Source organism: Callithrix jacchus, chromosome 15 (genome assembly GCF_049354715.1).
Source record: "Callithrix jacchus isolate 240 chromosome 15, calJac240_pri, whole genome shotgun sequence".
NCBI classification, from domain to species: domain Eukaryota; kingdom Metazoa; phylum Chordata; class Mammalia; order Primates; family Cebidae; genus Callithrix; species Callithrix jacchus.
In genome coordinates this window covers 48,054,734-48,081,140 of record NC_133516.1, presented here as the reverse complement: position 1 = coordinate 48,081,140, position 26,407 = coordinate 48,054,734, and the positions used below count along the sequence as shown (strand labels likewise).

General features: G+C 38.9%; 1 protein-coding gene across 7 annotated transcripts in view; it reads right to left on the bottom strand.

Annotated features, from left to right (window-relative positions):
* SLC25A26 (solute carrier family 25 member 26) overlaps positions 1–26,407 on the bottom strand; it is a 175,571-nt gene that overhangs the window by 112,352 nt on the left and 36,812 nt on the right. For all 7 annotated transcript variants that reach the window (XR_013527422.1, XM_078351444.1, XM_008981984.5 and 4 more), the window contains 2 exons: positions 21,532–21,636; positions 20,299–20,346 (listed from right to left, as the gene is read on the bottom strand). Coding sequence is in view for 6 of the 7 variants with exons in the window: in XM_078351444.1 (XP_078207570.1) it covers positions 20,299–20,346; positions 21,532–21,636 (153 nt within the window). In the remaining variant the exon portion in view is untranslated. The remainder of the gene's footprint in view (positions 1–20,298; positions 20,347–21,531; positions 21,637–26,407) is intronic.

Genomic DNA, 26,407 nt, shown 5'->3' with positions numbered 1-26,407 from the left:
GAAAAATGCATAGAATTCATAGGGATAGTTTAATAAATAATTAGAAAGGAAAGCTCACACATTTGCCCAGGTAAACAAAAATCAGCACCAGAAGCCTTTCACTAGGCTTTCCCTCAGCAAAAGTTCATCCTTCTTCCCAGAGCTGGTACTATTCTGAATCATGACATTTTCTTTATCATTTTACTACCAATGTTTGTACTCCAAAACAATATAAATTAGCTTTATCTGATTTCTAACTCTTTCCTATCTTTTTATGTTGAAAAATCTCAAATCTACAAAATGGTAACAAAATAATCCAATGAATTTCTGCATATTCTTCACCTAGATTCCCAATTATTATTAACCTTTCACCGTGTTTTCTTTACATCTCAAGAGATGGCTATACATATATATTTGAAAATTTCTATGTATATTGTACCATTCGAAAATGTGGCAAACACTGCTTCTGAACTCTGTATGAATGCTTACCCTACATGTGTTACTTTGCATCTCTTTTTTATTGTCATAAAATTTGTTGAGATTGATCCATGCTGTTGTAAAAGCTGCAGTTTGTTCTTTTTACACAACTGTGTATTATTCCATGTACTTACATATCATAGTTTATCTTATGTTAAGAAGCATTTATCTCGAGGCTGGGCGCAGTAGCTCAAGCCTGTAATCCCAGCACTTTGGGAGGCCAAGGCGGGTGGATCACGAGGTCAAGAGATCAAGACCATCCTGGTCAACATGGTGAAACTCTGTCTCCACTAAAGATACTAAAAATCAGCTGGGCATGGTGGCGCGTGCCTGTAATCCCAGCTACTCAGGAGGCTGAGGCAGGAGAATTGCCTGAACCCAGGAGGTGGAGGCTGCGGTGAGCCGAGATCGCGCCATTGCACTCCAGCCTGGGTAACAAGAGCTAACCTCCGTCTCAAAAAAAAAAGAAGCATTTATCTCAAGTTTTTCCGATCATGAACAATAGTGACATGTCTCTTACACACATAAGCACTTCTGTTAGGTATATACCTGGCAGTTGTGGAGAAAATCGGCTTATATGCATCTTCAGGTTTACTGTATAATATGAAACTATTTTTTTCAGAGGGACTTTTATTCCTTTTCTGATAGCAATGGATTAGAGTTCCAGCACTCAGCATTCTAACAGTTGGCAACAGACTTCTAAATTTCTGCCGATTTCATATGTGTACAACCATATCTCTGTCTTAATTTATATTGCTAATTACTAAAGAGCCTGCACCCCTTTTTGTATTTAATAGCTATTTAGTTTTTGGTAACAAATGATATTAGGAAATAATTTTTGTTAAGTGTTATTTTAGAAATACACACTTATTTTTTCAAGACATGGTCTTGCTCTTTTGCCCAGACTGGAATACAATGGCATAATCTAAGCTCACTGCAGCCTCTACTTCCTGGGCTCAAGTGATTCTCCCATCTCAGCCTCCCAAGTCACTGGGTCTACTGCTGTGCATCACCACAGGGAGCTATTTTTTAAAAACTTTTTTGTAGACACATCGTCTCACTATGTCGCCCAGGCTGGTCTCAAACTCCTGGGCTCAAGCAATCCTCTCGCCTCAGCCTCCGGAAGTGCTGGGATAACAGGCGTGAGCCACCACACCCAGCCTATACTGAAGCATTTAAGGTATGTAATACCAATTTACTTTGAAATATTTTAGCATAAAAAAGACACAGATGACATTTCAGTGGCATCAGAAAATACTACCTAAGAATAAATCAAAAAGGACTCAACTGTCAACAAATTTATAAAGTCTTATCCAAACATTAAAGAAAATGGAGACAAAAATAAATGGAGATACCACGTTCAAGACAAAGAGCTCTCAATATTCTCAACTTTCAGTCTATAGCAAGTTTCTCTCCCATAAGTATGTGTGGTTCTTTTTTGCAAATAAATTTATTTTCTGGACTATTTAACTTTTGTGATTAAAGAGTCAACTAAGGTTAAAGCAATCATAAATAAATAAAACCACTATGGGGTATCATTACACAACTACTAAAATGGCTAAAATAAAAATCCTGACAATATCAAGTACTAACCATATACTGCTGGTGGGAATGTAAAATTGTACAGCCACTATAGAAAAAAGCTTGGGCCAGGTGCAGTGGCACATACCTACAATCCCTTGGGATGCCAAGGTAGGCAGACTGCTTGAGCCCAGGAGATCGAGACCTGGCCAACATGGCAAAATCCCATCTCTACCAAAAAATACAAAAACTAGCCAGGCGTGGTGGTACATGTCTACTGTAGTTCCAACTTCTCAGAAAGCTGAGGTAGGAAGATCACTTGAGCCCGGGAGGCAGAGGTTGCTGTGAGCCAAGATTGTGCCACTGCACTTAGCCTAGGCAACACAGTGAGACTCTGTCTCAAAAAAATAAAAATAAAAAAGAAAGAAAAGAGCTCACAGTTTCTAATAAAGTTAAATATACACTCACCATATGCCCCAGCAAACCCATTCCTGAGTTTCTACCCTAGAAAAATGAAAACGATGTTCACACAAAAACTCGTACATGACCATTTACAGCAATTCTCTTCATAATGACCCCGAAAGAACTCAAATGTCCTTCAACAGATCAAAGGGTAAACCATAATTTTTGTATTCCACTATACGTCCAAACAATGGAATACCATACCCTGCAATAAAAAGAAAGAAACTAGTCGGGCACGGTTGCTCATGCCTAATCCCAGCACTTTGGGAGGCTGAGGCGGGTGGATCACCTGAGGTCAGGAGTTCAAGACCAGCCTGGCCAACACAATGAAACACCATCTCTACAAAAAATTAGCTGGGCATGGTAATGGGCACCTGTAATTCCAGCTACTAGGGAGGCTGAGGCAGGGGAATTGCTTGAACCTGGGAGGCGGATGTGCAGTGATGTGCCATTGCACTCCAGTCTGGGCAACAAGAGTGAAACTCCATTTCAAAAAAAAAAGGAAGAAACTATTGATACATGCAATGAATGGGATGAATCTCAAAGGCATTCTACTGAATGACAGAAGGCAATCTGAAAGGCTATATATTCTGTAATGCCATTTAAATGACATGCTCAAAAAGAAAAAAACTATAGTGATGGAGAACAGATGAGTAAAGTTGCCAGCAGTTAGCAGCAGGGAAATGGGTATAACTACAAAGGATAGCATAAGGGAATTTTGGGTAATGGAAATGTTCTGTATCTTGACCGTGATGATGGCTACACAAATCTATACATATGCCGAATTCACAGCGCCATACAATGGAAAGAAGTTTACAGTATAATTTTTTAAATGAATCATAATTCTGTGTTCTTCTTGCCTGATGTAAATATATAAAATGGGAAAAATGAAATAATTCTTTTCTGATGCAATGATACACCTATAGTTTCTAAATACCACTCCCCACCAAAAGTAATCGAGGCCTCCTTGGGTAGGGGCTAACTGCTGGACTGGGTAAGATTAAGACCCTGGCCAGGCGCGGTGGCTCATGCCTGTAATCCCAGCACTTTGGGAGGCCGAGGCGGCTAGATCACCTGAGGTCAGGAGTTTGACACCAGCCTGGCCAAGATGGTGAAACCCGGTCTCTACCAAAAATACAAAAATTAGTTGGGCATGGTGGCAGACACCTGTAATACCAGCTACTCGAGAAGCTGAGGCAAGATAATCACTTGAACCCAGGAGGCGGACTGCAGTGAGCCAAGATTGTGCCACTATATTCCAGCCTGGGCAACAAGAGTGAAACTCCATCTCAAAAAAAAAAAAAAAAAAAGACTAAGACCCCTTGGTACACCAGTAAGAAGGTTCTCAAAGACTAATAAGGGCTGTGCATGGTGGCTCATGCCTGTAACCCCAGGACTTTGGAAGGTCGAGGTGGGTGGAACACTTGAGGTCAGGAGTTTGAGACCAGCCTGGCCAACGTGGTAAAACTCCATCTCCAATAAAAATGCGAAATTAGTCGGGTGTGGGGGCATGCACCTGTAACCCCAGTTACTCGAGAGGCTGAGGCAGGAAAATCGCTTGAACCTAAGAGGCAGAGGTTGCAGTGAGCCGAGATCGTGCCACTGTACTCCAGCCTGGGCAACAGGGCAAGACTCCATCGCAAAAAAAAAGACTAATGGGGAAATGTCACATGAACAGAGAAGTAGACTAAAGAGGCTCCCACTGGCCAAATCTGGGACAGTTTAAGTATCAAAAGAATAATAATGGTAATAAGAGCATAATTACCAAACAAAAAATAATCTATGACTATGGTGGTGATTGCACCTACTTGTGAATATACTAAAATCCCTTGAACTGTCACTTTAAATGAGTCAATAGTTTGGTACGTGAATTGTATCTCAATTAGGCTATTTTTTTAATCCATGAGTCCATGGGGATTTTTTTTTATAAGGATCTGGAGGGCAAGGGAGGAAACTCTTCCCTACTGAAGAATGCCAGCTAACAAATTCATAGAAAAATGAAGTATTAGGAAAATCATTATTTTGTAATCACCAATGTAATAAACAGCTTCAGACAAGAAGTATCCACAGATGTTAAAACCATTAGGTGAAAGATTATTAGGGAACAGGATACTCGTGTGTTCTCAAAATATTACCCCATATATATACAGCCTCTTAACATCAAAGGATAATTGAACTTTTAGTGTATAGCAAACTGGAAAACAATCAGATGATTAAACTCACCAAGTCTAAGACTTTATATGCCTCCTGGTATAACTCAATGAGAAACACCCAAAAATACTAAAAAAAAAAATTAACCTGAATCTAATCATAAGGAAGTCAGATAATCCATATTATGGGACCATTTACAGGACAAATGTCTTAGACTCTACAAAAGTCAATGTCATGGAGAAAATACAAAAGGTTGGGGACCGTGATAACCAAATGCAATGTATGATCCTTTGTGCATCCTGAGGAGAGAAAGAAGTTATAAGGCTTTTATCACTGGGACAACAGGGAAACTGACCACACATTAGATAATATTAGTGTGTTAATGTTAAATTTCTTGGGTGTGATAATGGCATTGTAGTTGTGAGAAGTATGACTCTGTTCTTAGGAGACATGCTGAAATACTGAATGGTAAGTGTCAGATTCTCTGCTACTTAAAATATTTCAGGAAAAGAGAAAGAGGGGTGGAGCAGATGAAGCAAAATGTTAATTGGTGAACCTTGGTGAAAAAAATACATGTTCTACCTTTTCTGTAAATTGTAATTTTTCAAAATAAAAAGCAGGAGAGGGAGGAAAAAAGAAAAAGGTAGTGTTACTATTCATTTCAAACCTCCTCATTCATACCCCAAACAGAAGAAAGGAAATACACATGTTGTTACAAGAAGAGTGTAAGAGTTCAAAGAATTCAGAGCCCAACTCTGCCCTCCACTAACAATGTTTCGTGCTTTATGTAGATCAAGTTATATCACCAAGGGTCAGTTTTCTCACTGGTATTAAACAGAGAAATGTCTGTTAGCATATAAAATGGTTTACAAGGTAGATGAACATTAGAGATTGACTGGGAATCATAACAAGGTATTGAAGAGGTGCTTACTTTCCAATTATTCAGTTGGCAATAATGACTGAGAATTACTGTGAAGATTAAATAAAAAGAAAATATATGAAAAGTACCTAGTCTGGTATATGGCAGATGATAGATAAATTCAACCTACTTTCTCCTTAAAATACAGAAAAATAATGTGACCAGAACTTACCACCTACCAAGAGGCAACTACATACCAGACCCTTGGTGTTTTCACTTAATCAAAACTTAATGGTTGAGATGTGTTGTTCACACTACTTTTTCAAACTCATATTAAATGTCAATAAGGATGAGAAAATGTTGGCAAACAATCGTGTGAACCAAAAGATAATCCACAGAGTATCTAATTATCACAAGATCTTCATTAGTCAACACGAGACATAGCCTAGACGACTGTGAACACAGATACTATTAGTATCTTCTACTAATAGTAGAAATGACATGTTTGTCATTTACCCTATAAATGATAATAAATTTCATCCCAAAGTGATTTTTAACATAGTCATCATTTCATTATCTAAAACAGAAGTAGGGAAAAATTCACCAATAATAAGAAAGACTTATAATATGTGGATCAAGGCATGGGCAAGCTTTATTAGAAACTTGGTGATCAATTTGTAAGACTCCCATAGATCAATTAAATCACTTATTTCCAAAACATAATTAGGGTGCATACTAAACTAATAAGATCAAAATACTTTTCTAAGAATTGTAACGTTAACATAATTCCCTCCTACTCTAAAAAAAATTAATAAAACACATTTGAGGCCAAAGAATCATTAAAATGGTTAGCATCAACGGTCTTTAATGAGAGATTTGTAAAAATAATAGGCACTAGAGACAGATAATTACCTGACCAAAAAAGAAAATCAGGATCAAATAAAAGCCTTCAAACAAATGAACTATATTCTTATATTTATCATATCTTAAAGCATTTTCATTTGATGAGGACTGGGTGTAAGTTTGACAGGCAGAGCTGTCAACAAAACCTAGGCTGTGTGGCCGCAAAGCCCTGGTCTGACCCACTATGCTCTGCGGCCTTCAGCAAACAGCAAATCTGACTGAAGAAGGCAATGAAGAAAAGCCCAGACACAGTGAGTAACACTGGATTTGAACAAGAGAATGAAAGATTCCAAGATTCCCAGGGGGAAAGGAGACTCAGAACAAAGACAGTATGTTTCCAAAGTTGTCATACTTGAAAATAATGCAAATAATGCGTTTCTCATGTAGAAAAGACAATTAGAAACTCCAATAAAAAGAAAGACAAGTTCATGCCCCAAATGTTGGAAATTACACAATTAAATTTTAGTAACTCATAGAGTGCAAGAAAAGAAAGTCTGTTCGATTCTGATGCTGAAACCATCTCTCAAGTTGATATGTGCTCCCCACACACGAAAGTACAGGTTTAGCACACTACATGGTCTGATCACTCATCATCATGTCTTCTCGATGACACAAACACTAGTTCACCAGTACTCGACGTTCAGAATCAATACAGAAAAACCATGAAAGAAGTAATCGTGGGTAAAAGACAGGATGAAACTGTCAACCCTCTTGACAATGTAGAATGAAAGTATAGTTGAGAGAATTCTTTCCAGAAAGTGGAATTTGCAGGTTAAAGAGGACAAAGTGACAAAAAGAAAGTACCTCATCATGTCAAGAGAAAGTTGTAAGATGCTAAAAGTTTGTAGGATATGAAATAAAGAAACAAATACATGACTTAAGGTTTCTAAAATGAACAGAGGAATGGAATTTATATAACTGGAATGCTAGGATGAGACAGAGTTGGGGAAGAGCATAATGTGAGCTTAACCACATCTTCCAACCCAAAGACTCAACAGACTGAATCTACCGACAAATTAAAAAACAGATGTTTAAATACGTTATCCGGAAGTATCAATGAAATAAGAACTAAAAACAAAGCAGTTAAAATTTAAAAAAAGAAAAAGGCTACCTCTAGAGAGTGGCCAGAATGGAAAGGGGATGGGCAGGAGACTGTTGTTTTTCTTCCTAAGTCTTTCTACATTATTTGAGTTGTTACTAATTGCATATATTATTTTGATACAAGTTAACAATAAAATTAATTAAATTTTAAACTTATTGCCATTATTTTAGAAGAATAAATATTTCATACAATGTCCAAATCTGGCATTTATTTTAGCTTTTTGTTTTTTTAAACAAACTTTCATAGAAGTTACTAAAATAGCAAAGTTCACATATACACTGGCTTCTCTAATGTTAACAACTTAACCAGAGTACACTTACCAAAACCAGCTACCAGTTTTGCTGCAATGCTAATAGCTAAATTACAGATTTTGAATGTCACCAGTTTTTCCCAATATTTTTTCTACTCTAGGATCAAATCCAGGATGCTACACTGCATTTACTTGTTGTGTCTCCTTGGTCTCCTATTTCTTTCATCTTTCTTTAATTATCATGACTTTGACAATTCTGTACAATGTCTCTCAATTTGGGTTTGTCTGATGTTTTATCATGATCACACTGCGATTATGCATCTTTGGCAAGACCAAAGAAGTGACATTGTGTCCTTCTTGGTGCATTATATTAGGGATGTATAATGTCAATATATCTTAGTACTGGTGATGTTAATCTTGATCACTTGGCTAAAATAGCGACTGCCAGTCTTTCCAACTGTAAAATTACTATTTTCTCCTTTGTAATTGACAAATAGCTTTGGGGAAATACTTCAAGACTATGATATCCATTTTAAAAAATAACTGACAAATAAAGATTATATATATTGAAGTTAGCAATGTGATGATTTGATATACATTGTGTAATGATTACCACAATCAAATTAATTAACACATCCATCATTTTCCATGTTGTGCCTTAAATAACCAGAGCCTGTTGATCCTGTAACTGAGAATTTGCATCCTCTGACCAACATCTCCCCATTTCCCCACCTGCTAACCCCAGAGAACCATGGTCCTACTCTCTGCTTCTATGATTTGACTTTTTTAGATTACACATGAGACCATACTTGTCTTTCTGTTCCAACATTCATTTTTTATAAGTTGTATGTACGTACAGTTATTATCTTTTAGAGATGCACACTGAAGTATTTCTGGATGAAATCAGAACGTCTGGTATTTGCTTCAATATCATACAGACATGTGGGAAGTAGGTTTGAGTATAGATGGAGCAATATTGCTCAAGAGCTGGTAATTCATGAGGCTATAGGGATTCATTTTACTAATCATTTTTTGTGTGTCTTTAAATTTTTTCCATGGTAAAAGTTTTAAAAAATTAGAACCCAAACAAATAAATGGAACTCCATGCACATATGTACCAAAAAATAATACAAATTTATCCATTCAGGTATCTTGATCAGAAAACACTATCATGCTTAAATGTTCATTTTCTAATGTGAACTTTTTTTTTTTTTTTTTAAACAGTACCAGGAAGCAGCTCCCAAGTTTATTCTGAGGTTTTTGGGTCACCAACATTTAAAATACAGGCATTGTGCGCCCTCTACTGTATTCTCCTGTAACGTGAGTTTTGCATGGACAAGTTCAATAACAAAAAGCAGAGCATAGTCAAAAACGAAAAAAAAAAATCCTTTCCTCACAAAAATTCTGCTTTTTCACTAGTCAATAAATTATCTGCTAGTTACTTGGATATATACCAAAACCTCTTCAAGGCCAAAGTTATCAGCCTTTCCCCACCTACTCTACTGTTTCTCAGAACATATGATGAAACCGAGGGAAGAAAAAAGGACAGAAGACTACAATCAAAACATTTTTAAGCACCCTTCACAAAGGCCAGATGAAAAAGGAAGATAAAAATCAATATTAATGGCTAATTTAGAAGCATCTCCTTGTGTTCTGCCCAAAAAAATGGTTCCATTTCTATCCTTTAGAATCTTCTAACGCTCAGAAACCATGTTCCTTTCTCACTCAGGTCAAGATTTGGTTCAAGTCTTGCAGATCTCCCATCGTGTTATTTTCTTAGGATGTAGGAAAATTCTTAGAGGACTATCAGTGAATTTACCCAAAAGACACGAACAGGAAGCAAAGTGTAACAAGAACCACAGGCTTTGGAATTACATAGACTTGACCTCCAATTCCAGCCCTGCCACCTCCTAGTTGTGTTACTTAATTTTTCTAAGCCTCCACTTACGATCTGTACAAACAGGCTAATGTCATACGGTTTAAGGATTAGGAAAATATACATAAAGTTAATGATCATAATTAGTATTCAAACTTTAACTGTTTTCATTATGTGATCCTAATCTGTAGCCAGGTATTCCAACCCACAGAAAACCATTTTAACTTCCTTAAATGATTCCAACCACTATTTTTGAATTACCCATCTAAAAAACTAGATTTGACTTCAAACTTAGTTTTCTTAGATATATAGCTTCTTAATACTCCATATAAGATGGTGTTTATTCACACAGTAAGACAGTACACAGTACTGAGAACATCAAGGGTAACTCTTGACCCATGTGGTATTCAGTGAAGACAATTTCCAAACACCTGATGAAGGATCGTCTTAAGTTGTTTTATTATTTTCATATATAATTTCAAAAACTGTTTTGCATATATGAAATATTTATAGGAGTAACTAACTAGAAATGACAAAGTTAAAATAAGAGCTATTTGTGGACAGCAGGAAAGACAGTAAGACAAGAAAATTAACCTCAATGGTATTACAGAGTTTATCTGGCAGAAAACCATTAACTTGCCTAGGAATTAAGTGAGAACTCCATAATCCTTGTCAAATGTATCTGGAGATCTTAAATATTTAAGTACTTAAAACTGGTCTGCTCTTGAGAAGCAAGTAGATTAGGTTACTGGTTTATTAAGTATTTTCTGAGGGTGCTATGTGTCAGACACTCTCTAGGTGTTAGATTAATAATAACGAACAAAACGGGAGGCATCTGCCCTCCTGATGCATACATTCTAGTGGAGGGACAACAGCCATAATTAGTTTTTGAACAAGAAATGAAGGTAATTTCAAATATCAGTGCATGCAATGGTAACAGGTAAGTGACTGGGGATGGGGTTGGTCTATTTTAGCTGGAGTGATCACAGGAGATCCTACAGAGAAGGGGCATGTGAACTAACACCTAGACAAGGGAAAATCAGAGGAACGTGGTAATATGCATTTATAAGCCACAGTTCTTCATGAACACTTCCAGCAACACACATTCCTTACACTTGCTTATTTCCTCTAATTAATTTATTTTTAATATCATGTAGGTTTCTAGTTGCTGATAACTTATTCTCCCCAAGCTCCCGGCACTAATGCCTATGTAAAGGCTTAAAGACTACAGACAGCTGTAAATGTGGATTATTAATTTTAAATATTTATTTTCTTCCCCAGAAAAATTTATCTGTTTATAAAATGAAAAATATACAGCTCACCATAAAGGTTAAGTTCATGGATTCTGGAGTCCTCTGATCTCTCCCTCACTGGTTATGAGACCCTGGGCCAACCACAAACTTAGCAAGCTTTAGTTTCTGTCAAGTAGGGATCGTGTTTTAGGCTACTGTGAGGATTATGAGAAATAATGTATGTAAAGAACTTAGCACAGTGACTGAAGCATTGTAAGTACTTGGCAAACATCAACGTCATTTTATTTCCATCTAAAATGATACATATTTTTAGGTGTTCACATATGAATATATCAATACAGGAAGTATTCTGAGATTTCAACTTTAAAATCAAAACTATATATTTAAGTAGATAATTTGGAAGTAAATTTGTGCCCTCAAAATAATTTCAGTGAGACCACCAAATAATTTTTAAAGATGAGTTTCTACACTGGAGCCCAAAAGAACAAAGGCGGCAGAAAAAGGAAATGAACAGACATTTCCATTTACAGAGTAGAATGACAAAAAAAAAAAAAGTGGTACAGACAAGTACTCATGGATCTTAACAACACTGGATGCCCGCATGTGGGCTGAAGCTAGAAATACATAAAACAGTCTTCTTTCTGAAGAGACAGAACTTTAGCAGGAAGGGTTTGAAGGGACAGAATATAGCAGATCCTGTGGGGTGACTCAATAACAGTAATCCCTCTGCCCCCACTCCACCCTGCCTTCATCTACTACATTGAAAAGCTCCATACTTAACTTCCCAATCCCCATACAACTCAGAAAGGCCCTGAGATACCATCTGTCCCAGGAAAGTTTTTGTTTTAGAGACAAACAAAAGAACAGATAAAGTTAGTACTGCCTCCTCCCCTTCCCCTTCTTCATGCCTGGAATGGAACTATGATGCCTCAAAGTAGAGCAGCCATTTTGTGACGATGAGTCAATTAGTCACAGCATTAAAGTCAGCCAGGCAAAATGAAAAACACTGGATTCTCCTTGCCCTCATCTAACCAGTACACCAGCCTTAGAATGGTCATCTTCAGATTTCTTGATACAAAAGGGAAAAACAGAAACCACTCTAGTCAAATTTTCTGTTATTTGCAGCCTAAATGCAATCCAAATGGACACACAAAGATGGAGAGAGAGGACATTTCACATGGGATGAAAACCACAAAGGAACAACAGAGAGCTGCTTCAACGCTATGGTTTATAATAAATAACAACGTCTAAATAAAGAATTAAGAGAGAATTTCCACCTGTACCCAGTAGCTTTCAATGTGTTTACAGTGAGGCATCCTATTACTGCATTTACATCCCAGTAAACCATATTCGCAGGAACTGGTGGTGCCCCTTCAGGACAACACAACGAACATGCAACAATGAAAATATGTAACATTTTCAAGTCACCTCACAGTGTAAATGAAATTTGTCCAAGGAATGAAAAAAGTAAATAGCAGCTGGTTTCATGTAAACAAAACATGAGAAAATACGCACTGAAGGGCTAGAGTAATATTTCCACATGAAGATAATTTTACTCAATTGCTCTTCCTAAAAATGTTTGCTTATTTAAGAGATGATAAAAAACTAGAGGCTAAAGTCCAGGTTTGAGAAGTAATGATTTTAGGTTCTTGAATTAAAGAATGAACTGAATGAACCAGCACTCACTCTTCACAGAACATCTCTACAGTGAAGTTATAATAATGTAAATGCAATTAAGTGACTCATTTTATAAACCTCTATGATAAAAGAGGAAATTTCATTTTCATTTGTTTAATATTTCCATCAACAAGAATGTTTCATTACACATTTACTGAAAGCCTGAATAATAAAACAATGGACAAATTCCAAGAGCAAACAGGGATTTTTTTTTTCTTTTCCCATGAAGCTAGCATTATGGAATTTTAACAGATGTTCTATTTGGTCATAGTTAATAAAATGAATTATGTAGGATTAAAATAGGGTTCAATATGTTTGCATTGGATTTTAACTGAAAAACAATTTCACATTAGAAGTTTGGGAAGACTTTGAATCACTTTTTTTCCTTTTCAATAGAAGTGCTAAGATGCAGAAAATAAAGGAATAATTATAGCACTTACTACTTTCCAAATAAAACTAGACATAAAAATGAGCTTTCCAAGGTTTAAGATGACTGGGATCTTGGAAAAGTACACACCCGTTGGTATTTCATCACCCATCCCATGCAAAGATCATAGTAATGTAGTATATCAAAAGGCTGACTCAGTACCCTACATAACTCCTAGCCCCCTTAGAGCTCCCTCATGATCCTGAAATGATCAGGATGCCAGGTGGCATCTGAACAAAAATGAATCAAACTTAAAGCAGTGAAGGAAAACAAGTATTTACTGAGTGCTCACTGTGTAGAAGGTATTATGCTAGAGCCCGTGCATCCTACAAGCAGGTAAAAACCCAGTAGCTGTTTTCAGAAGGACTTAAATGCTATCTGGAAAGATCCCAAACAGAATGAGGTAAATCGAAGAAAACAATTTCACACAAGCATACACAGAGACAGATACACCGCACTGATATAAGGAGTGGGAAAATTCTCCCTGATCAGATAGGACTATTGTTTTTCTCTTGTACTATCATAAGCAGGAAATAGTACATAGTACATACTGTCCTTAAGGACAGTAAAGATGCAATAGAAGTTCTAGCGATAGTTGCTTGGCAACATTTTTCAGTGGAAAACATCCAAATGGTGCAATCTCCCTAAGAAAGCCAAAAATGAACAATCACAGAATTTTCCCGACCCACTTCCATTAGGAATCTTCATCACTTAGGATAACTTTATTACACCAATATACTGTTTTTCCTACAGAAGTAGCCAGCAAATATAAAATTAACTGCAACTTACAATTTGTTACAATTATAGAAATGTGGCCGGGCGCCGTGGCTCACGCCTGTAATCCCAGCACTTTGGGAGGCCGAGGTGGGTGGATCACGAGGTCAAGAGATCAAGACCATCCTGGTCAACATGGTGAAACCCCGTCTCTACTAAAAAAAAAAAAAAAATACAGAAAATCAGCTGGGCATGGTGGCGCGTGCCTATAATCCCAGCTACTCAGGAGGCTGAGGCAGGAGAATTGCCTGAACCCAGGAGGCTGAGGTTGCGGTGAGCCGAGATCTCGCCATTGTACTCCAGCCTGGGTAACAAGCGCGAAACTCCGTCTCAAAAAAAAAAAATTATAGAAATGCTTCTCTATTAAGACATTTGGATAAAACACTCTCATTATCACTGAAGAGCTTTACAAGCAGTAACAATTGTCTGGCCTCTCATTCAAACACAGCAATTGTTAGTCATCAACATGTCTAAATGCAGACAGATCAAGGCTGCATCCCTGTTAAAGAACCTAACAACCTAAAGGCAGGTTTAATTTCTGAATCTCCTACACTGCTATCATAGCCACCTTGTAGAACTGCATAAAGGTATCAATGAGAAAAGTTTATGTAATGTTCCTAGCACAAATGGGCAAACCTGGACTCAAATTTAGTAAACTTGTAAGAAGCAGATGGGCTGCTAAGGGACAGAGCTGGATTCCATACTTAGGTGTTGTATCAGTCCATTCTCACACTACTACAGAGACCAGGTAATTTATAAAGGAAATAGGTTTGACTCACAGTTCACATGGCTGGGAAGCCTTGGGCAACTTACAATCATGGCAGACGGCAAAGGGGAAGCAAGGCATATCTTACATGGCAGCAGGAGATAGAGAGCACGAAGAAGGAACTGCTGAACACTTTCAAATCCATCAGCTCTTGTGAGAACTCCCTCACTATCATGAGAAGAACATGGGGGAAAACACCCCATGATCCAATCACCTCCTACCAGGTCCCTCCCCTGACATGTGGGGATTACAATTCGAGATGAGATTTGGGTGAGGACACAGAGCCAAATCTTATCAGGTGTCCTTCACTGTCAACGCTCTTTCGGTTACCAGAGTACTAATCATCTCAGTTAACATTTCCTGAGTACATACTATGTGACAAGCACTATACAAAGCACTTCCCCTGGATCCCCTCATTTAATCCTTGCAAGAATTTTGAGAAGTTTCAAATAATCAGGTGACAGGAAAGTAAATAAAATCTTTCTCAGATATATGCTGATATGTCCAGTCTTACTTGTAATTAAAATTAGAATTACAATGACATCAGTTTTTGTCTTTTAGTCTACTAGTCCACCGGTGAGGCGGGGGAAAACAGAAAGCTCCTACATTGTCGGCAAGCATCAATTGGTACTTGCCTGAAGGCAATTAAGCATTATCTACCAAAATTACAAATGCCCATCTCTTTCATGAAGTAATTCTACTTTTGGTATGTAACCTACACACATTCAACCATGTATAAAATGACACGGGAACAGTATTAGACACTGAAGCACGTCTGTCATGTCCACCAACAGGAAAATGTTAAATAAACAATGGTTTATACAACGGCCTACTATGTAATCATAAATGACAGTGCTCTTTAGGAAGTGATATAAATGATCTCCAAAATAAATTAGGTTAAAAAGTAGCAACAAAAAATACAGAAGATCTAGGATAGAGTGTCTCTGAAAAAACACTAAGGAGACTTCTACAACGTGAGTGTTTGGGGGAAAGGCACTCAGTAGGCAGACAGCAGAACTGGAAAGAGGACTTCAGAGGATGGTCCTTGAGGTTTGATCCCTGAAGGTTCCCGTTTCCAGCCACTGGATGCAGAGGGAATCCTCACTGCCTAATGTGGATATTAAGTGCAAACAAGTCTGGAAAGCTGCTATATCTACTTCCAAATAAACTAGTAAGAGTGATGATTTTCACACCTAAGGACTGGGGACTTCAATGAACTTACTGAACAAACTGAATGACTTGTTTGGCATGCTTGACCACATGTAGCAAAACTAGGGTTGGGGGGCAACTCTTATCCTATCTCAAATCTCTTTAGTGGCAACCATCAAAAAGAAGCCAGGAGTTATTCGTTATTAAAAGGACTACATTTTGCCACTGGGATAGCTCCAACCAGCTTCTCACCTTTGGGTTTCTGTAGACAGGAGTCAGACACCAGCAATTTATCCTCCAGACTCCAGGGAACATGTCAGACTCTTTCAAAGGCTTTTCCCATATACTCCACTCCAGTCCCTGGCAAACAAACAGCTGAGGCAAGAGGTTCAACTTCTTCTCCACACAAATACCCCACTCCATGCTCTCTTGAAGGCCCTCATTGGTTTGCATTCTCTTCTGTGGTCATGAAAACCCCAATTCTGCTTCAATAAGCAAGTTACACACATGTACTTTCACACCCTTGTGCCTTTGCTCTTGCTGTTCTATCTGCCTCTCCTTCAACAATTAAGAGTCATTTTATGCTAACTGAGCATCACTCAAGCAGTACTTCTTCTGCAACCCCAGCTACATCTCGTATATACTTATCATTACAGTGCTTATGACACTGCACTGAAAGTGTCTACTTCCCTATTTGTTTCCCCGCCAGAAAGTGAATCCTTCAGGGCAGGAGTGTTCCCAGTAGTGCCCCAAAACACAGTAGGCACTCCAAAAAGGACTGCTGAGTGAAGTTTGTGGTCAAAAGACAACTGCTAAGTTTAACTGATCCCTACTTCTTTTGAAACAATTTGCTTCACTGTTTTCTTCCTCTATAAAAGACCTTCTAATTCACATCCAAGAGTCTGAGGCTGCTCTCCATAATATTTTCAGGCCAATGGCATCTGAAATCGTCCTCGTTATGAAAGCAGCTATGATTCTGCTCCCCACGTTCATCTTCCTGCAATAGTATCACTGCACCAGCATGCTTGACCACATCTAGTTTGGCAAAGATCATGAGAAAAATGAACACTGAAAGGGTGAGGTAAATAGTGTAATCTGCTCCCCTTGCTTGGGCTCCGTCTAAAATTCACAGTAACTAAAATACTTTCAGAGAATATCAGGGATAAGCACGCAATCTCCACGAACATCAAATGCAGTTAAAAAAAAAAGTGCGACAACATTCACACAATCTAAAGAACACACAGCATCTATCTTATAATGCATGGACTCAAACTTCAATCTCATTCTAATCGGCAACTGCTAGGGAGATAAAACTAAAGAAAAAATTGCATACAGAATAAACGTATACATTTCCAGGTGATTCTCACTAAGTTTTATTTTCCTACTGAAACAACAAACAAGCTCTTGGCAAAAAGATTTTATATTGGTGCCAGAATAAAACAAGAATCTAAACTATAATGCAAAAAATTTTGCTTAAAGCCGAAGTATCACTTATTTTTCTCATTTTTAGAAGAAGCTGTGTTTCATTCAGTAATAATTCTTCTCTTGTTCTATCAGAGAATCTGTACAAAAGCAATACCTCAACTAAAATCAAGTCTGAAGGATCTTTTATAAATACACATAATGCAGAAGACCTCAATTAAATTTCCAACAAAACGCTGCCATTTTGAGTAAACAAAGTCATCTCAGTAAGGTCACAATACTTTCAAGGATTGCAGCCTAGGAATTAATTACCAGCAAGACATATGTCAAAACAAATTTTCTAAAGAACAGAATGCAGTTGCAACCATGTGGTCTGTTTGTATGCAAAACCAGTATTCTCCGCCATGTAAATATATTCATTTCTTCAGCATCTCTCAGAAAAACAAAAAAGGCTTATTGCCTCACTTTCTTCCTCACCCAGGTGAAATCTAAGCAACACACGTTTAGTGAGTCAGAAGCTAAGTACAGAGTGAATATACAGTATGGGTGATATTTCTGAAAGGCAGAAGTTATCTCCACACAAACAACTAATTTTGAAACATTAAGTTTGCCTTAAAAAGAAGTTCTTCAAACATCTACACCAACTAGGTTGTTAACCTGTGAAAAACCAAAGCTTTAAGTCACATATAACAGCGCTGTTAGGGCCTAAAGAAGATTGTAATCTCCAGTAAAAAAATAAATAAATAAATAAATAAAACTACCTGAAAATAAAATGAAGGATTTCAATGAATTTCAGTATTTGGTCAATTACGGCAATATTTAATGATTATGTTTCAGTGTCCCAGGACCTCCAAATAGAAAACGCAGATGCAGGGCACATGTATGCAGGTTCTCTTATGTTTTAATAGGAAATGGTGTCCCAAACCAGACTTCTCTTATATCTCACCTATCTGAAAACAAACTTCTGAACTTCAAGACAGTTGCTTCTATATGAAGCAAAGATTACAACATGCTTTTTTTTTCTTTTTTGAGATAGGGTCTCACTGCCACACAGGCTGGAATGCAGTGGCACAATCACGGCTCACTGCAGTCTGGACCTCCCAGGCTCAAGCAATCCTCCCACCTTTGCCTCCCAAGTAGCTGGGATTACAGGCACTACCACGCCCAACTAGTTTTCGTATTTTTTATAGAGTCAGGGTCTCACCATGTTGCCCAGGCTGGTCTTAAACTCCTGGACTCAAACAATCCACCCACCTCTACCTCCTAAAATGCTGGAATTACAGGTTTGAGCCATCATGCCTGGCCTATATTATGATTCTTGCAGTAACATACTGAAACTACTTATTGACAGTAAACTTTTGCTCTTTCAACCAAAAATAACAAAAGAAAATTTCCCATGTGCTAAATCACAGAAATCTTGAGTTAGAAGGCAAAGAGAGGTAAAGTGGCTTGCCCTGGGGCACACTGCACTGTGAATCACCTGCAGTGCCAAGACTCCAGTCCAGACTGAACTTCCCAGCTCACCGTATTTTGTTATCAAGAAGCCAAGGGCTAACTGCCTGATACAGACGTTTGAGACACCCATCTCTTAGACCAGTGGTCCCTAACCTTTTTGGCACCAGGGACAGGTTTTGTGGAAGAGAATTTTTCCATGGACCGGTGGTGGGGTGGATGATTTTGGGATAAAACTGTTGCAACTCAGATGTTCCACCTCAGATCACCATGCATTAGATTGTCATGAGGAGCACACAACTGAGATCCCTCACATGAGTAGTTCACAATAGGGTTTGTGTTCCTGTAAGAATCTAATGCTGCTGCTGACCTGAAAGGAGGTGGAGCTCAGGCAGTAATGCTTACTTACCTGCCGCTCACCTCCTGCTGTGTGGCCCAGTTCCTAACAGGCCACGGACCAGAACTAGTCCACGACCCCAGGGTTGGGGTCCCTGTCTTAGAGTGCATCTTTCATCACCAAGTGTTCATTAGTTCCTCATAATTCACTATTTAACTTGATGTCTTATCCTTAGTAGTTACTTCTTTTCTTTTCTTTTTTTTTTTTTTGAGACAGAGTCTAGGCCAGGCACCGTGGCTCACACCCGTAATCCCAGCACTTTGAGAGGCCAAGGTGGGGGGATCATGAGGTCAAGAGATCGAGACCATCCTGGCCAACATGGTGAAACTGCGTCTCTACTAAAAAATACAAAAATTAGCTGGGCATGATGGCACGCATCTGTGGTCCCAGCTATTGGGAGGCTGAGGTGGAAGAATAGCTTGAACCCAGGAGACGGAGGTTGCAGTGAGCCAAGATTGCATCACTGCACTTCAGCCTGGTGACAGAGCAAAACTCCATCTCAAAAAAAAAAAAGGAGACAGAGTCTCGCTCTTGTCACCCAGGTTGGAGTGCAGTGGCACAATCTTGGCTCACTGCAACCTCCGCCTCCTGGGTTCAAGCGATTTTCCTACTTCAGCCTCCTGAGTAACTGGAAATTACAGGAGCGCACCACCATGACCAGCTAATTCTTTTATTTTTACTAGAGACAGGGTTTCGCCATGTTGGCCCGGTTGGTCTCAATCTCCTGACCTCAGGTGGTCTCACTGCCTAAGCCTCCCAGTGTGCTGGGATTACAGTCATGAGCTACCATGTTGGCCAGTAGTTATTTCTTAATATTTCAACTATAATAGACATTTAGTCACCCTAGAATAATAAGTCAATTACATGACGGGCCATTCTGACCATTGAAATTGCTCTTGCAGCAAACCCATTCTACCCATTCTTTTAAATATAAAAACTGAGAAAACTCCGGCCAGGCGCGGTGGCTCAAGATTGTAATCCCAGAACTTTGGGAGGCTGAGGTGGGTGGATCACGAGGTTAACAGATCGAGACCATCCCGGTCAACATGGTGAAACCCCGTCTCTACTAAAAATGCAAAAAATTAGCTGGGCATGGTGGCACATGACTGTAATCCCGGCTGCTCGGGGGGCTGAGGCAGGAGAATTGGCTGAACCCAGGAGGCGGAGGTTGCAGCGAGACGAGATCACGCCATCGCACTCCAGCCTGGGTAACAAAAGTGAAAACTCCGTCTCAAAAAAAAAAAAAAAAAACTGAGAAAACTCAAGAGTGACTATAATTTCCCTTTTTGATTTTTTAAACCAAGTTTCTCCAAATATATTTCTAATTGTTAAGAAGTATAAACTTATAGAACAAAGCACATCATTCCTTTGTACTTCAATAACAGAAAGTAAGTGACTTACCTCTCTTAAAACTGTGCTTTTATAGCCTCGATACAACCCTTGGATACCCTGAAACAGACAAACAGCCAAGAGTTCAGAGAGAATAGCAGAGTTTTCTGAAGGACATTCTGTATGCAGCAGATCTACCTGCTCTCGTTTGAGTTCTAAGAGTCACAACTGCCATAGTTCTGTAAGAGGTTAATGATTCTAAACTGGCCTAAGGTACATATTATATCTTATATAACTTACACACCTCGTAACTGGCTCCTAAGGGAGCTCAGATTAGCTCCCTTTGAAATAGGAACATCTCTAACAATAAAACTGACTACATATTTACTTAGTGTTAGTTGCTGAATTCTACGAAATATTAATTATATCATATGTAATTGCTGTAACATGTCTTCTCTTGAAAAGAACATTTGAGATGCTTTAAATACATTTCCAAAAGCAAATGCATACAAATGTCAACTATCCTTTTGTATAACAACGGAATTATATTTATAGCTTCAAACATCAGAAATTCACTCACAGTCTCTCAAAGCAGTGTTCAATAATCCCAGACAAACCTGGATTAACCATCCACAGAGTTCAACAGGGAAGCTGTAACAGCTTCATCTCATTTGTACAATTAGATATTCAATGTTTCCTCACCTAGGTAACAGATCATTAGCAATAACTTTTCTAAAATCGAGACTCATTGAAAATTTCCATGTGACTGATTTTCTTGTTTTAAAAAAAGGCTTCTATAAACACTATAAAGGAAAGTAGCTAAATGCTCCCTAGTCATATAGCCAGGAAGAATAATTTCCGACTGAGAGCTTCAAATGCATCATAAAAGAGGAGCTACATTTTGGTATAAACATTATGACACCGATCACTGTTATTAGTCCTGTACTATATTTCTCTTCCGTGGACCAAAACTACTATAGAGATGTTTTAAAGTTGTATCTTTATTCATTTTACATATTTACAATTTGTTTCACATCTGATACCAGAAGAACTGCAGGAAGATTACAATTCAGGATACACATACTGTAGTGACACTCAATGTTATGCTTAGAAATTTCAAAAACATTTAAAGGAAAATATTCAAAAATGAATAAAATGCAAAGATAATCTTAGCAAAAAATTACTGTAACTGGACATTAAATTTAGCTCTAAAGTTTTCTCTAAGGCCCTTTAGGATGAAATCCACAGTGCTCATATCAGCTACTATGAAATCTTAACAAAGAAGAGTTTAAAAACACATCTCACCTCTTCATGTAAGATGTTAGAGAAAATCTGAAATGTTCTTGTAGAAGCAGATACCTGTGCCCTCTGTTTAACCACTTCAGATGGAACTCGAATCAGGCAGGCAACCTAAAAGATAAATTTAATTATATCCTAAAAAGTAAATAACTGCTATAAAAATTGAAATGTTTTTGTAAGCAAAAATTATAGTAAAAAGGTATACTATGTAGGCTTAGTGGAAGATGTCAAAAAGTTTGGTTTTTCTTTAAATCTAAAACCATTGGACCATTAAAGCACGTACATTGCTTTGTCAACACAGAACCTTTCCTGGCTTGTCCGACATAGATCTTCCCAATTCCTGCCATATCGTTCCAAGAATGCCTGTCTCTAAGCCTCCCAATGGGAACAAGCACATTTAGTTATTCTGAATCCCTAACGCACAGAACTGCATGTGGCACATGACATTTCAAACATGCATGATGAAGGATGAGCCAGAGGAACCTCTGCTTTACTAGAAGTAATACACACATCTGTAGAGGCAAGCTGACCATCAGTTGGTACCCTACCCTTCCATCCCTCACCACCTCCAGCCGCCAGACCTCTCGATCATGCAGCAACTGAAAAGGGACTCCCGGTACCCTTGTACATTCTCCTCCAGCATTCCAGCAGATGTGGGTCATCCTCACAGCTACCAGACAATAAATAATTCTAATATCGCCTTTGGTGACATGCTGAGGACAGGTATATGTCACCTCAAATCCACACTGCCAGGATTTTATCTTCACCCTATAAAGGTAGCTTACTTATTTTCAGAAACAGAAACAATAAAGAATTAGTCAAATCCAGAGGAACTCTGCCTACAAAAGGAAAGGCGGCAAGGTTGGAGAACAGATGGTAAGGTAGAGGGAGGGAGATGTATAAACAGATATTTAAATGCTTTAATGGAAGTCCTGTATTTAAGCCTCTACGCATCTAGCAGTCTGCAAAGGTACAAACTTTTTCTGCAACTTAGATTTCATATACATAACCTAGAACAACAAAGATATAGCACTTGCGAGGCCGAGACAGGAAGGTCGATTGAGCCCAGGAGTTCGAGACTATCCTGCAATCAACTTAAGAAAACCATCCCACCAAGGGAGTGTAAATTAGTTCAACCATTATGGAAGACAGTGTGGCGATTCCTCAAGGCCTTAGAAATAGAAATTCCATTTGACCCAGCAATCCCATTACTGGGTATATATCCAAAAGACTATAAATCGTTCTACTATGAGGACACATGTACACGAATGTTCATTGCAGCACTGTTTACAATAGCAAAGACCTGGAATCAACCAAAATGCCCATTGATAATAGACTGGATTGGAAAAATGTGGCACATATACACCATGGAATATTATGCAGCAATCAGAAATGATGAGTTTGTGTCGTTTGTAGGGACATGGATGAATCTGGAGAACGTCATCCTCAGCAAACTGACACAAGAACAGAAAATGAAACACCGCATATTCTCACTCATAGGCGGGTGATGAAAAATGAGAACACATGGACACAGACAGGGGAGTACTAAACACTGGGGTCTATTGGGGGGAAAAGGGGAGGACCAGTGGGAGGGGGAAGTGGGGAGGGATAGCCTGGGGAGAAATGCCAAATGTGGATGAAGGGGAGAAGGAAAGAAAAGCACACTGCCATGTGTGTTCCTACGCAACTGTCTTGCATGCTCTGCTCATGTACCCCAAAACCTAAAATCCAATAAAAAATTTAAAAAAAAAAAAAAAAAGAAAACCATCCCACCAAAAAGAGTACACAACTCAAAGATGCTTTTTGATCTGTATTCTCCTGATTCCTAATCAGAGATCAGTACTCAATTTGGAGTAAAAATAAGGTTTCATCTCCCCAAAATTAAATGGTTCTAAGGCAAAGCTCTATAGCAAACTTACAACGTAAAAAACCAAATAGGAAATATTTTATAGTTTGCAAACCACATGAGCTCTGTCTCAATTGTTCAACTATACTGTGTTAGCACAAAAGCAGCTATACATAATAACGTATCAATTAATAGTTTGGCTATGTTTCAGTAAAACTGTATTTACAAAAACAGGTGACAGCCTACCAACCCCTACTTTAAGGGAATTAGTCTTGGCAAGAGCCGACTGGGCACAGAATAGGTGTAAGCCCCAGCACCCCATGACAAGTGGATCAAAGACACCATGTGATGTGATTTTAGATGTCATGAGATCAGCTAACATGGGCATATCACCTCTAAAGCTAGAAAATAACAATGCTTCATGCTGATACACTACAACAAAGGGTATGATTTTGGGAACAAAGGATTTATTACCTGAAGTTATTTTCCCACCAAAACTGACAAGATTTACAAAGCAATATAATCTGATTTCCAGTTCTTCATTCACAGAACATTTGTATGCTTCTTATGCATAAGGTTGTCTGTAACTTGGGTCGACATATTTTTCCACTCAGTCTCTCTTCAAACTTATCTAATTCAGTTCGAGAAATACATATGGAGCCAGATACTACACAAGACATTCCATGATAAAGACGACTAAGATGATGCCCTGGCCTCAAAGAACCCACAAATACATATAAATCATTTCAGTAATATATGGCCAAAAAAGGGGAGGCATGGGAAAAATTATGGGAAATGCAGAGGAGAGGTATTTAGTCCAGTCTCCAGATTCAGAGAAACTGCCAAAGATTACTAGAACGTTCTGGATAAGCCACAATGAGCTGGCCAGAAAGGTGGAAAGGGTAGGGTGGGAAGAGGGGACAATACAAGAAAGCACATTAATACAAAAGCAAGGCATTCAGGGGAATCAGCAGCAGCCCCCAGCAACACAGCATTCCACAGCCAGCAGCCACCCACACCATTCCGTATTACCAAAGTACCAAAGGCAAGGTCAGTAGTAATGACAGGTAAGACTGGACAGACCAGGCCCTGTATAACACGCTAAGGGGCTTGAACTTCATTCCATAGTCAGTGGGAACACTTGAAAAAGCTGAAGCAGTGGAATGACAACGTGTGCTAAGGGAGATCACTCTGGCTGCAGTGCACAGGACGGCTGGAGGGTGGGGCCGGGGAGAAAGGCAAGAAGCAAAGGGGGACCATGAGCCAGAAGGCAGGAGATGGGCTACAAGATTGCTACAGCAGTTCTATAAAAGATGTCTGGTAATGAATATGGCTCAGAAAAGAAGAGTCAAATCTGAGGGAAGAGTCAGGAGTAAAATGCACTGGACCTGGTGACAGGAGGTTAAGGAGTGAAGAAGTAGGAAGACAGTAAGATACTCCTGTTTCTGGTTTGGGTAATGGGTATACAGTGGTCCCTAAACATAAGATTAGGGGTCCAAGGAAGAAGAGGGAAGGTAAGTTCAGACTGGGCAATGGAAGTCTGGAGGACAGGTAAGGGGCTATGTCTAGCCAAGAAATGAATATGTGGCTATAAAACTAGAAAACAACATGGCTGCAAATACAGACATGGAAGTCATCAGCATAGAGATGATGGGTAACACCCAAAGAGAGAACCAAAAAGAAAGATCAAAAGCCAATAATGGAACCCTGGGAACATCCATTTTTGAAGGACAAGCAACAGTGGGTACAACAAAGGGGGGTACATAGTGTTACAAGGCACACCAACTTTCTCTGGCTGCCCAGCTTCTGACTCTCATGTGTGGGGGGCTTCCCAGGTAGGGAATACAAAGGGAGTCAGTCTCTCCCTTCCTGTCCTGGCAGGAGGACCACAATCAGGTAAGTTAGGTCTTGCTAATCACCACTCCTGTCCAGGCGTCTGATTCTAGAGCTATGACAGCCAATATGCAGGCCACTAGCCCATGAGGCTATGGAGCACTTGAAAAGAGGCTAGTGCAAGTGTTAAAAGACAGATTTTGAAAACTTGATATAAAAAATTAATGTAAAATATCCTGTAAATAATTCTTTAAAAAAAGAGAGAGAGAGAAAGATGAGGTCTCATTATGTTGCCCAGGCTGGCCTTGAACTCCTAGGCTCAAGCAATCCTCCCACCTTAGCCTTCTGAGTAGGTGGGACTACAGGCAAGTGCTACCACACCCAATTAATAATTATTTTACATTAATTATACAGTGAAATCTAAATACTATGGGTTTGGTTTAATAAAAGGTCATTAAAATTCATCCTAGTAGATGTTTTCACTTTTTTAAATGTGGCTATTAGAAAATATAATTTCACCTGCATCTTACATTATAGTTCCATTGGACAGTACTGTTTGGAGTGACTGGGAGAGGTGAACATTCATTTACAGAAATAATTGCTTTTTTAGATGCAAGTACCAGGACCATGACTATAAATGACATTTAATTATGTCACTTATTTGGTGACAGGCAGTTCAGCATTTCGTCCAGAACCTCAAAGTGAACAAGAGACCAGGCTCTCCCTATCCTTCTGCCCAGCCACCCAGCTCCCTTGGCTTCTCATCCTGAGGTCTCCTGACTGTCCCCATAAAAGACAGCTCTTATGTCCTCCAGCACCATCTCATTACACAACAGAGTCCAAGGCCAGAAGAACAGGCCTCCTCTCTCAGATTTCCCCCAGCAGACATCTCCTTGCATGTGCTGGCCAGAGTTGTATGACATGGCCACCCCTTATTAGGGAGGGGGAGAATATCTATATCTAGCAAAGCGTCAGGAACATGGGACACAAACCAAATCAGTACCCTGTGGGCAAAGGAGAAGTCAGAAGCAACAGTGTCTGCCAATCTTCCAAAAAATATTCTTCATTCCATAAGTCAGCCAGGATCACGTTGATGGCAAGCAACCCAGCACCCTACTTGATGTGCAAGGGGGCCAGAAGCCTCAAATGGAGATTTGCAGAGCAATGCATCAAAAGTCTCGAGCAGCGCACATACGTGGGTTT